Consider the following 16,127-nt stretch of genomic DNA (forward strand, 5'->3'; position numbering starts at 1 on the left):
CGGTTCAGTAGGTCAGAGGTGACATGGGTCTCACCGGGCTAAAATCAAGTCATTGGCGGGACTGTTCCTTTCTGGAAACCCTAGGGGAGAACACACTTCCTTGTTCATTTGAATTTCTGGCATAATTCAGTTTCTTGTATTATGGAACTGAGATGGTTTCTGGCTGTCGGCTGAGAGTTATTCCCAGAGTCTAGAGGTCACACACATTTTTATTTTTTATTTTTTAATCTTATTTTAATTTTGAGACCGAGTCTCCCTCTATCTCCCAGGCTGGAGTGCAGTGGCACAATCTTGGTTCACTGCAACCTCCGTCTCAGTGATTCTCGTGCCTCAGCCTCCCAAATAGCTGGGATTACAGGCACCTACCACCATGCCTGGCTAATTTTTGTATTTTTAGTGGAGACGGGGGTTTCACCATGTTGGCCAGGCTGGTCTCGAACTTCTGACCTCAAGAGATCCGCCCGCCTCAGCCTCCCGAAGTACTGGGATTACAGGCGTGAGCCACCGCGCCCAGCCCACATTTCTTCCTCTGCCTCAAAGTCAGCAGTGTTGAGTCAAGTCCTACTCACATAGAATCTCTCTGACCTCTTATACCCTCTGTTTCCATTTTTAAGGATTCATGTGATTAGATTCTAGGACCCTCCCAGATAAACCAGAATAATTTCTCCATTTTAAGGTCCTTAACCTTGACCACATTTGCAAAGTTTTTGACATGTCAGGTAATACATTCACAGGGGATTAAGTTGGGGACATCTTTGAGGGCCCATTTTTCTGCTTACCATAGATATTTTGAGGTTTGTTAATATTTAAAAATATAGTCTTTAAAAAAACTCCAATGAACAAACGTTTATTTAAAAGGATTTTTACAGACAACAACAGTCTTACTTTCAAAAAGCAGAGGAACCATTTTTATTTTTTATACGTAAAAATACAGTCTTTGTTGGAGAGTACGTGGAGAAAAGGGAAACTTGCACGCTGTTAATAAGAATATAAATTAGTACAGCCATTATGGAAAAGAGTCTGGAGGCTTCCCAAAAAATTGAAAATAGAACTCCCATATGATCCAGCAATTCCACTACTCTGCATGTTTCCAAGGGATATGAAATCAGTATGTCAAAGAGGTATCTGCACTCCCATGTTCATTACAGCGTTTTTCACAATAGCCAAGTTATGAAATCAACCTAAGTGTCCACAAACAGATAAGTGGATAGAGAAAATATGGTATCTATACACAATGGGATACTATTCAGCCTTTAAAAAGAAGGAAATTCTGCCATTTTCAACAACATGAATGAACCTGGAAGACACAATGTGAAGTAAAATAAGCCAGGCAAGAATGACAAATACCACATGATCTTACATAGTATATGTGAAATCTAAAAAGGTTGAACTCATAGAAGTAGATAGTAAAATGGTGGTTGCCAGAGGTGGGGCATTAGGAGACGTTGGTCAAAGGACAGAAAACTCCAATTAAATAGGAGGAATAAGTTCAAGGAGTCTATTCTACAACATGGTGACTACAGTTAATAATGTATTGTGTTCTTGAAAATTGCTAAGAGAAGTAGATTCTCAGAGGTCCCACCACAAAAGAAAAAAGTGAGGTAATGCATATGCTAACTCAATATAGTCATTCCACAATGTATATATAATTTAAAACAACTGTTGTACAAGATCAATATCTGCAATCTTTTGCTATTAAAAATACTTCAAAAAATTATATACAATTATATATCTACTTTATATAAATTCAGATATCAATATAGGTATATTAATATATAATTTATATATAAATATATCTAATTATATGGAAATATGTGTTATATATATTAAATATATATTACATAATATATAATTAACAATCTATTAACTAAATGCTATATATTATATATAAATATATTGATTTATATTATATATAAATATATTTATATTTAATTATATATATATATATAGAGAGAGAGAGAGATTGAGAGTCTTTATAGCGCCTTGACTTTTCTATTAGAAAGAAGCAAAGCTTTTTAGGATAGTATTTATCCAACCATTCCTAACATTTTCTTCAGTGTGGTTCCTTATTCAGCCTGGGGTCAAAGAAGTGGTTTCAATAAACTTCCTGAAGTAGTATGCAAAAGTTCATGTATATGCTTATTTTGGGGGACAAAAAAGGTCCAGAGCTTAGATCGGATTATCAAAAGTACTCTAAAAAATAAAATACTTCCCTCCTCTGAAGGGAAAAGAAAAAAAAAGTTTGTAAATAAATGTGTTGCTTCCACACAACACACATTTTTATGCTTCTACGTCTTTATGCATTGCTGCCATGAGATTAGGTGGCGTATTGGAAAGAGGATAGGTTTTGATCTCCCAGACTTCTGATTCAAGCTAAACCAGCTAAGTAGTAACAACATTTATAGAAATAAGAAATAGTAAATTTTTATTGATGGAGACATACTGACAAAAGAGCAATTCGAGATGAATGAAAATTGATGAAGCTTAAGGACAGCTCCCCACCCACCAAAAAAAAAATCAAAGAGAGAATAGAGGTCAATTTAACTAAGAAGCTAAAAAAAAGGAAAGATGGTCACACTGTCCATAACAAAAAGTATAGATATTGTGAAAAGTTACTATAAACTGTAAAGATAGACAACAAAATAGGGGGGAAATTGTCACACACAGCAGATTAAATATTAACAAGAAAAAGACAACCCCATAGGACAGAAATTTTGATTTTCACAAAAAAAGTGCAAACTCAAATGCAAAATAGCTCTATTATTCCTACTGGCCAAAAATGTGGTCCATGCATAGCCGCATCTCAAAAGCATTATGCCAAATGAAAGTTGCCGAGCACAAGATCCCATTGACATGGAAGGGGGAGTAGACTGACTGCAGAGGGACACCAGGGAACTTTATTGGTGATGGAAACGTTCCATATCTTGGCTACATGATGGAATATATTTGCCAAGCTCAAACTATACACTTAAAATAGATGAATTTTGTTGAATTTAAATTATATCTAACAGATTTTTCAAACTATGTAAGGATACACACTAGGTTATTAACATGGATTGGAAGAGATGCGATAGGGAAGAAGAGAAAACCAGGCAAAAAGGTAAAAAAGAAAACTACTCTAAACATTGTTTATATAATCCCATTTATGCACTTACGAAAAAGCTGTATGCATCAAAAAAAAAAAACTTTCGCCAAATAATACTGCAAGACTGCAATCCAGTACTTATATCTTTGGCATGTTTAAATTCAGGGGCAGAACAGGTGATGAAAGCCAGATGACAATGGATCACGGGAGAGAAGGAAGTGGAGGAAGTGGGACAGTGGGTTCGTTTAAATTGAGTCGTTTCCCCTAGGAGCAGTGATGAAAGATGAAGGACATGTTAAGCCTGCTGTAAATGCTGTAAACTGGCCCATTTCCAAGAGTAAGTCCCAGCATGTCCATTCCAGATGCTCATGTTTCAGGGGTAACGTACACATAGTGAAAGAGCCGCAGCTCTTGGGGTGTAGGGTAACATTAGCCTTTCTAGAAGGAACCAATCTTGGTCCAGATGATTGTGCTTCAAAGTAGCCCACAGGAGCAAACAGGCCCATGTGAGTAAATAGGCAGCAACTTTGGGTGGTTAAGGAAACTCCAGCTTTGACAGAAATCAGTCTGGGTCTCACCATGAGTATACAATTGTTCATACTAAAATAGAGATAATCCCACCTGGCTTGTTTTATGAATTATTAGCAATATCGTATGTACACAGGACATGGCACAAAACGGCCAATTAGCAATGGCTGTTATTATTCCTTTGCCTAGAAAGACTCTGGAGCACACTACACAATCACGTAACAGCTGTTGGATGGACAAATGGCTGGATGAATGGATGCATGGATGAAAAAACTGGGAATACCCAATTCCAGTGAACTGTTTTTCCTGACTGAGCTAAAATATTGCCTCCTTTGGGAAGTACCTCTATTCCAAGCTACACTCACATTTTCTCACTTACTAGTGTAGGTTTTAGAGCCAAATTGCCTGTGCTGGAATCTTGACTCCACTATTTACTGTGTCTTTGGGGCAACTCACATAAACTCTCAATTCAGCTTCCTCAACTATAAACTGGTGCTTAACAATAAGGTTTCCATAAGGATTAAAAGAGTTAATACAAAAACATCTTTATTAGACTGGCTGCCCATAGTAAGCATTCAATAAATATTAGCAATTATTAAAATACTACATTACCACATCTTACAAATTATTTACCTATGTAGACACTGACTGTAAGCTCTATAAGGAAGAACTTTTGTGTGTTTCGTTCACTGCCTAAAACTGTGCCCTGCCATCTAGCAGGCATTCAATAAACAGTTGTTGAATGAATACCTACCTACCCTGAAACAATGAAAGAGCCAAAATTACAAACACACACTCCTTCCAAAATTAAGGCCAGGGCCTTGCATTTAATAGGTGCGCAACAGATGTTTGTTGACGGAAGAAATGAATGGAGATGATCAGATAGAAAGTGACTCAGAAAATTGACAGTAGTATATGATGGAGGTAAAAAAGAGATTTAGGAATATTCCAGTTTATTTTTATAAACTTTTTATTTAAAAAATAAAATTATAAACAAAATACAGAAAAATATTGACACCTGTGATAACAAGGAAATGACTCTTAAGGGCAGTTTGTTGTCCTGGGGGAAAAAAATCATAAGTGTTATAAAGAAATATTATTGTGCAAAGGAGGAATGTAATATTTAAGGTTCATTTACAACGGGCATTTGGCGTCGACAGAAAAAGTCTTTCTATGTATACATTCAACATTTTGCAGCATATTTACATTCAAGTTACATTTCCAAATTCTATGCCAAATACAGTCTAACTCACCATCAACAATCCCTCAGATATTACTAAAATCCTATTTGGTAGGAGTGCAATATTATCTTACTAGAAAATAATTTTATGTTCCTACTAAGTCAACTGTATTTTTACTACTTTAACAAAATTCACTGACATTTTTATCCCGGTTGAAGTCAAGCCTCTTTTAGACAAAGTCAATACTAACTCAAATGTTGCCAGTTATAAAATTATATAATAATCTTTTCCTCCCTCCTTAGAGACAGTATTAAAACTTTCAATGAAAGGACACCAGTTATGATAAATTATTTTCTTTTACAAGAGTTAGGATGCATTACAGATACAAGTTCCAGAATTTTAACTTGTTTTCAAAAGATGGCTGAAGCACTTTTCCCTTTCAGTTGTTACCGAATTCCTCAGCAAAATAAAACACATTCAGAAATCTACATAGTAGTTTTCTGAAAACTTTTCTCCATTGTCCCCACACATTTCTCAAATCAGAGTGCTTACTCGCTAACAACTGGAGAATCTCTTGCTTAGTTTTTCTAAATTACACTAGAGTAGCTATCCTAATTTCCTAACAATCTTCCCATTTCATTTTTTAAATTATGATTTTATTAAAATCAACATAAATTACAAAGGTTCCATCTTTGCTACAGTTCTTTTAAAAATTTATCTTAACTTACTGAAGGGTCAAGACCCCACAGGGCCTGTCTAGAACAGGCAAACAAAATGTCAAGATTAGAAAATTCTCATGCCTCCAAAAGACTCCAGGCAAATCAAATCTACTCAATTCTTCCTTATTTATCTCAAGTTCAATTTTAAGTCTAAGAAGATAATTAATGACAAAATAACAGAGATTGATGAATTTCATTTAGTTGAGCTCTTTTTTCCTAATTTTCCTCAGGTTGTAACTTCGCCTTCAGTACATGATGACTGGCAGTTGGTAGTAGGTTGCTGAGATGACACCACTTCTAAGTCAGATTCACGAACAAAAACCACTGCGTCACCACTTACATTTATAAGACACTGCGCCTATAAGAACAACAAACAGGACAGGTTCAGTTACACTCAACACGTTCATACTCCTCTATTACATAAGGGGCAGTACAGCCAAAAAAGCACAGGCTTCTAAATCATTAGGATAAAGATAGGTAATCCAACAGAAAAATGAGAAAAGGATAAGAGGGCAATTCACAGGAAAGAAAACTCAAGGCGCTCCCGTGAACATATGAAAACATATTCAAGCCCGCTATTAGAGATACACAATTAAAATGACAATGAGACACCACTTCATATATATTGGCAAAAAAAATGTAAAAGTTGAATACTACCAAGTGTTAACAAAGACATGGGACAACAGCAACACACTTAACACTGCAGCAGGAAGTGCAACCATCCTGAAAAGAACCATCTCCTAAAGCAGAAAAAGAACACACTCCGTGACCCGTTAATTCCATGTATATGTGTTCCCTAGAGAAATCTTGGACACGTATGCAACAAAAATTAATAAGTAACTTTTCACTGCATCATGTTTAGCAAAATACTAGAAACAAACTAAATGCTCATCCAAAGGGAAATGAAAATAAACTGTGGAATATTCATGCCTGAAATACTATATGGAAGTGAAAAATGACCTAAAGCTCAATCAATATGGGTAAATCTTACGATATATTAAAAACAATTTGCAAAATGATATATACAATATAAAATCATTTACATAATTATATATATCCTTCTATATTTATATAAAGAATGTGCAAAATATCTCAATAAGGGGAACTTTGGAAATCTCTATGAAAATTACAAAGGTACTACTTTGACCTAGCAATTCTGTTTTAAGAAATTTTCCCTACAGAGATGCTCACACTTGTGCTAATCACTTATGTATCACATTGTTTTTGTAGCACTGTATGTATTAGCACAACATTTACTGAAAACAACCTAAATGTTTATCAGCAGGGGACTAATTAAAGAAATTCCGATCAACCTATATCATGGAGTGTTATGTGGTTGTAACGAACAGTAAAGGTAATCTTTATGTCCTGAAATGAAAACATTGCCAAGAAAAATCAGGTGAAAGAGAAAGCTGAGGAGCAATATGTACTGTAAAGCTACCACTTATATTCACATGGGAGATAAAAGAATAGATATTTATATATATCTGCTTGTATGTATAAAATCTCTCTGGTTACACACTCTGGAGTGTTACATCTCTAGAAGTTACCAAAAAAAAACAAAAATGAAAAATTTGGTTGCATGTGGGGAAGAAAACTGACTGGCTGGAACAGCAGACAAGGAGAGACTTTTCCATTCATACCTTTTTGAATTTTGAATCATGTACTACCTATTCAAAAATATATTAAAACATTTTAGATACAAAATAAGACTACAATTAATTTTTTTAAGATATAAAGGCATGCATAGGAATGACAACAAAATTAAGATGGTTCATTCCGTATAAAGAGGAAACAGTCCCACTGAGGCGTCAACCATATTTTTAATATTTTATTTCTTAAGCTGAGGGTTATGTGTAAGAATGTGTGCAATTCTCTACATTTTTTGTGTATATGTAAGATCTCACATAAAAGTGGGGGAAAAAGCTAATGACATAAATCATGGCACCTGATATGATGTGTACACGTCAGCGGTAATCAGCCATTGACAGTTATTATTTGGGTACAGAGGAAGACGACTGGTGGTGGAAAATCTGGGTATATTCTAGCTTTTCTGCTTATAGCCTCATACCAAACTTAAGTTTTTTAACCCTCAATTTTTTTCACCTACAAAATGGAGTTAATATCAACACTACAAAGTATCAGAAATGAAAAAAGAAAAAAAAAAGCACAGTTCCTTTGGAAAACCAAACAATTCAATCTACGTCTTGGGTATGTTAGGAGAGGTGGCGAGGGCAACAGATGAGTCTGAAAAGGTAGAGACCTGAGAATGTGGAAGACCTTGTATGACATATTAAGAAGGATGACTTTGTCTTTTAAAAAATCACTGAAGACAAACATTTAAAAGATAATAGTAACAACTTTTACAGTGCTTACTATCCACCAGCACTAAGCACATTACATATATTAACTCATGATTTCCCCAATTTTTATCCCAATGTTATAGATGAGAAAACTGAGGCATAGAGATAAGTTCTATTCTGGATAAGCTGATTTTGAGGCACTTGTTAAGGTGCTAGTTAAGTCAGTAAACAAGTTGTATAAATTTAACACTGGGAAAAACCCAAAACTACAAATCTCAATCTCAAATACAAAGTAATCAAGCAAAAAAGGATTCTTAAAGTAGGGAAAATCCTCCTATATCAAATAAATTATTACAAAGAAGGATCCAGTTGAACATAATTTCCAGATCTAATAGATGTTTTCTTTATGACCAGATCATATCAAATGATATCAAATACTCCTCCTCGGGATATGCCTGGTTTCTACTTCTACTTTCAAATGATCTGTGTAGAGGTAGTTCTCAGCCCTCCTGGTTTTTCTCCTGCCTTTCTCACTGTTCCTTTCTCAATCTTTCTTCTCCCCATGTACCCCTTTTGACCACTCCACACAATCTCCTTCACTCCAATTCTTATCAATAAGCTGGCTGCAAATCCAGAACTGCAGTAGCCTCACTGAGCTTTAGATATGCCCCAATTATCTACCAAAAATCCTCCTAGGATGTTTCACAGCTTCCCTTCCCCCTCTAACGTGCCTTAGTCATTGCCAAAATTTATCAGAAGGTTGTCTCATAGTTTTGTTTATCACTATTTTTCTTCAACATGTTAATGAAGTTTAGTATACCATGAGTTACGAAAATGTATAAACTATCAAGAAAACCTGAAAAGAACTTAGTAAATGAAGTACCCTTCTGAAGAAATTGATTAAACTTCATGATTTCAAAATAAAACTAAAACCAGTCAGGTGTGGTGGCATGTGCCAGTATTCCCAGCCACTAGGGAAGCTGAGGTGGGAAGACCGCTTGAGCTCAGGAGTTCAAGTCCAGCCTGGGTAACATGGCAAGACCGCACCTCTTAAATAAAGCTAAAACAATTTTGCATTTCCATAATGTCTTTTCAAACTGCTTATATATTTATGACAGCAACTCACTTTCACTATAAGATAATTTTATTAATGAAAAAAATGATACTAAGAATTTAAATGATTTGTCTTTGGTTACAATTATCTAGATGTACAGGTGGGGCAAAAAATATATATACATATACACATCTATTCATTCTTACTCCTGCTTAAATGATAAGTAATTAGTCTATATTAGAGCTTCTTAAGCTCTGTGTCTGCCAAGATATTGATCCCCTCTGCTCTCAGGGGAGTCACTTGGGTCAGAAACGCAGGGCCAATTACCAGCAGCCACATACAGCTTCATGCATTCATCATAGAGTACCAATGGACCACAGAAATAGGATTTTTGATGTGTGCCAAGAGAAGCAGGTTGGGAAGAACTGCCTTTATGGCATTTCATACTATTTAGTATAGTTAATTAATTTTAAAAAATTTTTAACAATTTTAAGTGAATTATCTTAACACAAAATTTAGAAATTTATTTTAAGATTTAAACTAACTGCTTTCATCCCCATTAAGAGAATAACACTACTTATTAGAAATAAGCAAGCAGTCTGGCCTCACTATGATATACTCTTCATTAGTAAGGCAGCATCATAGTCCAAACTAAAGGATATCTTTAGCTCTCCTCAGTTAGCTATCACTGTATTCTAAACACCTACACAAAAAGAGGGTGGAAACAGTAACTCAGGAGCACAAATTCCAGACGTGATTAAGAGTAATACCTAGTTACCTGAGATGTCGAAATAGCATGTATTGACTTGTGACTGTGTATGACCATGGTTATTAATAAATTCATTGAAATGTCTTACGCATCTAGACTTAAAGGGCTCTAAAGAGCAATTCTCTTTTGGAGGGGGTTAGGGGTAGGAAGCCATGGAAGAAATTCTCAGGTTCCCGCCAATCAGGAATTTTTAACCGCATCTTACCTGGTTTTTATTTGGATTCTCCATGAAGACACACTGCTTCATTATGTAGGAGACAACAGCATTCCCTCCTAATGCAGCAACATGAGCTCTCACCATTGCAAACACTTCAGCAATAAAAGCATGGAGAAAACCACTGACTCCTCCTTCCTAAATAATAACGCACAGGAAAATCACCCTATATATACTTGTGTATGGATATAGGAATGCATACAAAATGTCAAAGAATATACATTAAAACATCCTAAATTATCTTAATATACCAAATAACTTAAACTTCTCTCACAATGGGGATTTACTGCATGAATGAACAGACATTGACTGAACACATGTCCAGGCAAGGATTTACCACCTTTACTTTACAGATGATAAAACTGAAGCCCGGAGAATTTGTAATTTGCCCATGACTAGCTGTGATCAAATAGCTAGTAAATAAATGGCAGGGCAAGAATTCAAATTGTGCCTACACCTTCAACATCTCCATCAAATCATGCTCATCATCATTTAAACAAATTGATGATAAGCCTAAACAATAAAACTTACCTGCTATCCATATATCTCTCATTCTGAACCTGAACCATGTTCCAATCAAACTTGCCTTTTTTTCAGTTTCTGAAATGCACAAGCGCTTTTCCTACTTCAGGCTCACTGGCACATGTTGCTCCTGAAGACTTTTCACTCAGTTGTTTTTTTTTTTTTTTCTTTCAGAGAACAACTCATGCACTCCTTGGTCCCAACTTACATATAATGTCTTCCGAGATACCTTCTCTGACTGTGAACTCTAAGTTGAATTCTATCATATACTCTGATAGCTCTGTTCAATTTCTTTATATTACTTACTCTCCCTAGTAATTAGATACTAATTATATGATTATTTGTTAAAGTCTACCACGCTCCAGTTCTACTAGACTGTAAATTCCATTAGGTCAGGGACTGTATCTGTTTTGCATACAACTATATGCTAACATCTAGTTCAACAGGTGTATCTAATAAGAATTCCATACATAATTGTTAGGAAATAAAATCCAGTAGTTCAGGGTACTTTTTCCATATTCAAAAACAACCAAAACAGAAATCAAAGGCTAGTCAATAGCTTAAAATGCTTTTCAACCTAGGTTTCCACAAATTCTATTGGACTTATTTACAGTCTAGGAGGAAATTCCCAACTTTAAACTGGAAGTTAAGGGGAAAAATGATACAGTATTAGAAAACCATTTTATTGGATCACATCTTTCTGAAAAGCCTGAGGATCCTACATATAGTTTGGTAAAGATATCTCTTTTTGTAGTTAAGGAATTAAGGGAGTTGCTTCAGCCTGCCTCCAACTCAATCATAGTTCAGTATATTTTTTCTTTGACTTTTATCAATTTCCTCCTGTTTATTAAATCAAAAAATTCTGATGACACAGTAGCTACAGAGGATTAATTTTTAAAATATTAATTAACTGTAAGAAAACGACTCAGGCAATTAACACATTTGGGATATTGTGCTACACAGTTAATATTCTAAGTTTCTGCCGAAGGAAAACCTACCAAGAAGGAACATTTTGAGGTATGGGAGCTTAAGTAGTCAAGAAGGCTTAGGAAATAAAATTTGATGGATTCAAAATAGTGTTAATATCCATGTGCTACCAAGAGCAAGTAGAAAAGGTTAATTCATAATATATGCCAGCTTTTTGCACCAAATCTTTGTCAAATTTAAATGGATGTAGAAGTATCATCTATTTTAATTCTCTATCAAAAGGTTTTTGAGAATATCTTGATAGTTTATTTTTCATCTTAACATAATTAAGAGTGATATAAAAACTAATTTATCTTTTCTGGGGGGAAGGACAGAGTCTCACTCTGTCACCCGGGCTGGAGTGCAATGGTGCAATCTCAGCTCACTGCAACCTCCACCTCTCACGTTCAAGCAATTCTCGTGCCTCAGCCTCCTGAGTAGCTGGGATTACAGGTGTGCGCCACCATTCCTGGCTAATTTTTGTATTTCTAGTAGAGAAGGGGTTTCGTCATGTTGGCCAGGCTGGTCTCGAACTGCTGGCCTCAAGCAATCTACCCTCCTCAGCCTCCCAAAGTGGTGAGAATACAGGCGTGAGCCACCGTGCCTGGCCTAATTTACCTTAAAGAAAACATCCATCTAATTAATTAAATAATCTGTCAGAAGCTATTCATTCATTTGCACAAAAACATATTGTGTTTATTCTGTGCCGGCTACTGTGCTAGGCGCAGGATGGTGAGTATGACATTAAAGATAGTGTGCAGGCTGTTATTCCTAAGAAAGTATAGAAATACTGCTGATGAAAAAGGGCACAGCTAAGTCATCTTTATAATGAATATACTTTTTAAAAACACAAACTGCAGCTGATGTAAAATTTGAAAAGGTTATTGGATGTCACACCTCAGTAATTAAAAAATTTCCCTATTCACAATATTAATTTGCTTGGTAGCCCCTGTTCCTTAACATATGACACAATATATTTTTTTTAAGTTTAAATTCCTGTGTTATAAAAGATGTAACAGGCTGACTCTGATTCTGAACTTTTCCCACATCAAGTAAAATATTACAACTTGTTATTTAAAAACCAAATTAAAGTTTAATGATACTCAGTGTGAGATAAGACTGAAGAAATGTCATCCTCATACACTAATGGAGAGACTAAAAAATGAGCAGCTTCATTCCTTTCTCAGGAGGAAGAAACAGTAGAGCTAAATTACATAAAGTATCTCCTTAGACATGTATCTATAATACAGTCCTCTACTATTTCTAAATGTGATCTGTCAAAAATTGCTGAATTACTGAGAAAACGAAGCTGTTCTTTCAGGGCTATTTTAAACCTCTATTTGAACACAGATATTTGTTTTATTTACTATATGATAAGGTTCTAAGATTTCTAACAATAAATAGGTTTAAAACTAACACAATTCTTGTGATAATCCTAGCTGCTAAATGAAATAACCTCTAGACTCAATCCAGATAGATTATTAAAATATAAATAAATATTTGTAAATTTTTGGCAAAAAAATAACAATTTGAAACTTGTTTGGTTTTGTTACTAAATCTTCAGAGAAAAGTTTTTAAAAAATGAAATAACTTCTATAAAATTACCTCCCGAAGAGAAGTAGTCTCTCGAATAAAAAACATGTTAATTATCCCAAGATACTTAGTTATTTTTGCTCCAGGAATAAAAGAAAGAGGTGTCATCTTAACAACCCCAACTGTGGAATTTGCACAAGGTGGAGCAGAACGATTCCGGAAATTTCCATCACCCACTGGACTTGCTTTTTCAACTGTCACGGCTAAAATTGAAGAAAGAGGAGAAACGATTCAGAACAGACGCTGGTAACACAATTATTCCCTGAGGTTTCCAAATAAGTGGTGACAACATTCAGCTGTCTGTGAGGCTAAGCCATGTCATGAAAGAAAAGAAATTATCATGCACTGCATGCAATTAAAAAAGAGAGACAGAAAAACATGAGAGGAAATGCTGGAATGGAATTCTTTTGGAAGAAAAATGGCATTCCTGCAAAAGAAAATGTTGATGCAGTATAGCTACACACACAATGATTGGTTATAAAGTGAAGAAAAAGAAAAAGCGGCAGAGCATTAAAATTATCTGCTGTAGGAACAAATTATTACAAGGAGAGTGTGAAAGTTGTTCTATTTCCCAGTGCAATTTTTCCATCTTTTTCAGACGACTTCATCATTGTCAACTTGTAGATAAACCTTATGTTATCTAGTTGTAAGATATTGGTTTTTTCCAAACCTTTTTGAAAACCAACTCATAATTTTAAAAGCTTAACATAATGACCTCTGCTAGCTAAAAGTTGGTTGTTTATAAAGTAAAAAAAAAATAGCTGCCACTTATTAAATAACTGCCATAAGCCAGACATATATATATATATATATATATATATATATATATATACATATATAATCCTTACAACAACCCAAAAACACAGGTTATCATCATCATCCCCATTTCATGCATGAGGAAATGGAAGGTTAGAGAAGTTAAGTAACTTGCCCAAGGTCTCATAGCTATTAAAATGGCACTTCTAGGATTCAGAACCAGATCTGGCTGGTTTCACATCCTATATTATTTCTTGTGAAATGTAGTTTTTTCCCCCTTTTAATGTACGGTAAGCTCTTTCACTCAAATATATTTACCTCAAAATTTACCAAAACACATAGGGTAAAGATAACATGTAAGTAATGATTCTGATCCTAGCAGTAAGGTAATAACTACTTTCTCACCATAAATTCTTTATTAGTTTAGCCCTCTGCATATCACACTTAATAAACCGACAGATGCCACATACTAAATAGTACCTTGGGTCCTGGAAACACGTCTTTTCAGTAAGAGAGTTGGTAATTTACTTCCAACTAGAATGATATAATATCTATTTATATACTTTTAAGAATACCTGCACAAAAAGGAAAATTTCAAAAACACAATTCTATAGGTAAAACTAATAAATCTAAAGGCCTTTCAAAAGCTTTTCCTAAATGACCATTACAGTCTGCAGCTTTCACACTCTAATACATGATGGATTGGCAATGTTATTACTGGGTAGTAAGGTCTAGCTTTCACCACTGGGAAATCAGGGATATGTTTCTCAGATTATCATAATGTGGTAGAAACATCCGCCTACTTGTCTTAATTGATCCACGCCTTATGGTCTGAGCTTTCAGTTTAATGAGCTCTATCCAGCTGCTGCATCTGTCTGCAAAGGAACTGTAATCAACTGACGTTGCTGAAAACACAGACAGAAAACAAAAGAAAAAAACAAAGAAAAAAATATGGATGATGTCTCTTACTCATCTTAACACTCCTTTGATGATGTAATTTAACTGTAACTCAGAAAAAGAATGGTCCTTTTCAGGTCAGATAAGACAGATAGTAAAGAGTCAAGCTTTAGACACTGATTTGTCCAAAACCAAGTTCTCAGTTAGCAGGCTGAGCATTTTTGGTGATGTCATAGTTGTGTGGTCTCCTAGGGAGAGCCTGAGTGGGGTCTAACATAAATATCAATGAAAGGACCACATACTGTGCTTTAACTAACTTTATTTCCTATTCTTCTTAATTTACAATATTTCAGTGGTTTCTATTTTATTTTATAATCAAAGCTTTGTGAATAATAATTCATTTCCCTAGTTTTACTAAAATTATAAAAAAGAGAATCAAATTTTGAAGAATATATTTTAAAAAGCTACTAGTTGACTTATCTGTTATTAAAATATCTTCTTTCTACAACCAGTAAGAGAAAAACCAAAGGGCCATTTTCGTTAATGTTTTGTTTCCATGTCTGATTTTGGGCAACAAAGCCTCTGATAATATGGGGTCAGGGCAGGTGTGAGCCTCACAAGTTCCCCCTTTTAAAAAGAATAACTTTTACTACTGCTAAGCTGGAAAAAAATTTTTAAAGAGCTAAAATTTTATGCTTAGAAACTGGGAAACCATTAACATACTAAAAAATTTAAATATTAGTTTAATTGATGTTTTTTAAAAGAACATATTCTACCTACAAAAAAAAAAAAAAAAGCCAGATTTTGGTGTCTATTCCATATTGTCCAGTGCATTTTCTGCAATGTCTATAATTTTATGCACCACCAAACTAGAATTTTACACCTTTGGTGACTATTTGCTTAATTAGACAAACTCACCTCTCTGTGCAGCTGGTATACCTGAGTTAGAACTTGCACTCTCCAGGTGTTCTAATAAGACAATATGAACAACATTAGCTCGGATGCTAAGTACAAGCCAGTACCTCTTCTTTGTTATTTGTTAATACCTCTATAAGCCAGAAGAATAGGAGGAAATCTTTATGGCTTCATTGCAAAAGCAAACCAAATAAAAGCACTTAGGTTTAAAATGCAGTTTCTATTGATAAATGAAAACTAGCTCAGTTCATAAATACCATGCCAAAGGAGACTACTTGCTTACTATAACACAAAAAGAGTTTCAGAAGCTTTACAGTCACAAGAAAATATAAACATAGTAACAAATGTGAGTATGATGAAAGCAGGATGTGAGACTAGGCAGAGAAAAGGGTCAATGTGTTGGGAAGAATATCTGAAATGAAACATGGAAGGAAAATGTTTGCTGTGGGGAAGAGTCTATAAGATTAAAAATTACAGATAATGATTATGCTTCACAGATCAGCATAAGCGGCTCCCTAGTCTTAACTCTCACCACCAACTTCTTCATTCGAGGACTTCGATAGCAACAGCTCCCTCTGGTGGTATCAAGACTTTGTGAAACTAAAAAATGAGTGATCACAGAGGT

At 34.9% G+C, this 16,127-nt stretch overlaps 1 protein-coding gene across 27 annotated transcripts in view; it reads right to left on the bottom strand.

Moving 5' to 3' along the window:
* Positions 1–4,565: 4,565 nt before the first annotated feature.
* Positions 4,566–16,127, bottom strand: part of C2CD5 (C2 calcium dependent domain containing 5) — a 96,659-nt gene continuing 85,097 nt past the window's right edge. For 13 of the 27 annotated variants that reach the window (XM_032159812.2, XM_032159813.2, XM_058443485.1 and 10 more), the window contains 5 exons: positions 15,506–15,556; positions 14,494–14,595; positions 12,947–13,137; positions 9,845–9,991; positions 4,566–5,871 (listed from right to left, as the gene is read on the bottom strand). In XM_032159812.2, coding sequence (XP_032015703.1) covers positions 5,740–5,871; positions 9,845–9,991; positions 12,947–13,137; positions 14,494–14,595; positions 15,506–15,556 — 623 coding nt within the window. In that variant the 3' untranslated portion in view covers positions 4,566–5,739. The remainder of the gene's footprint in view (positions 5,872–9,844; positions 9,992–12,946; positions 13,138–14,493; positions 14,596–15,505; positions 15,557–16,127) is intronic. The other 14 variants (XM_058443493.1, XM_058443495.1, XM_032159810.2 and 11 more) reach the window with 2 other exon arrangements.

The sequence above is a fragment of the Hylobates moloch genome, unplaced genomic scaffold (assembly GCF_009828535.3).
Source record: "Hylobates moloch isolate HMO894 unplaced genomic scaffold, HMol_V3 SCAFFOLD_8, whole genome shotgun sequence".
Lineage (NCBI taxonomy): Eukaryota > Metazoa > Chordata > Mammalia > Primates > Hylobatidae > Hylobates > Hylobates moloch.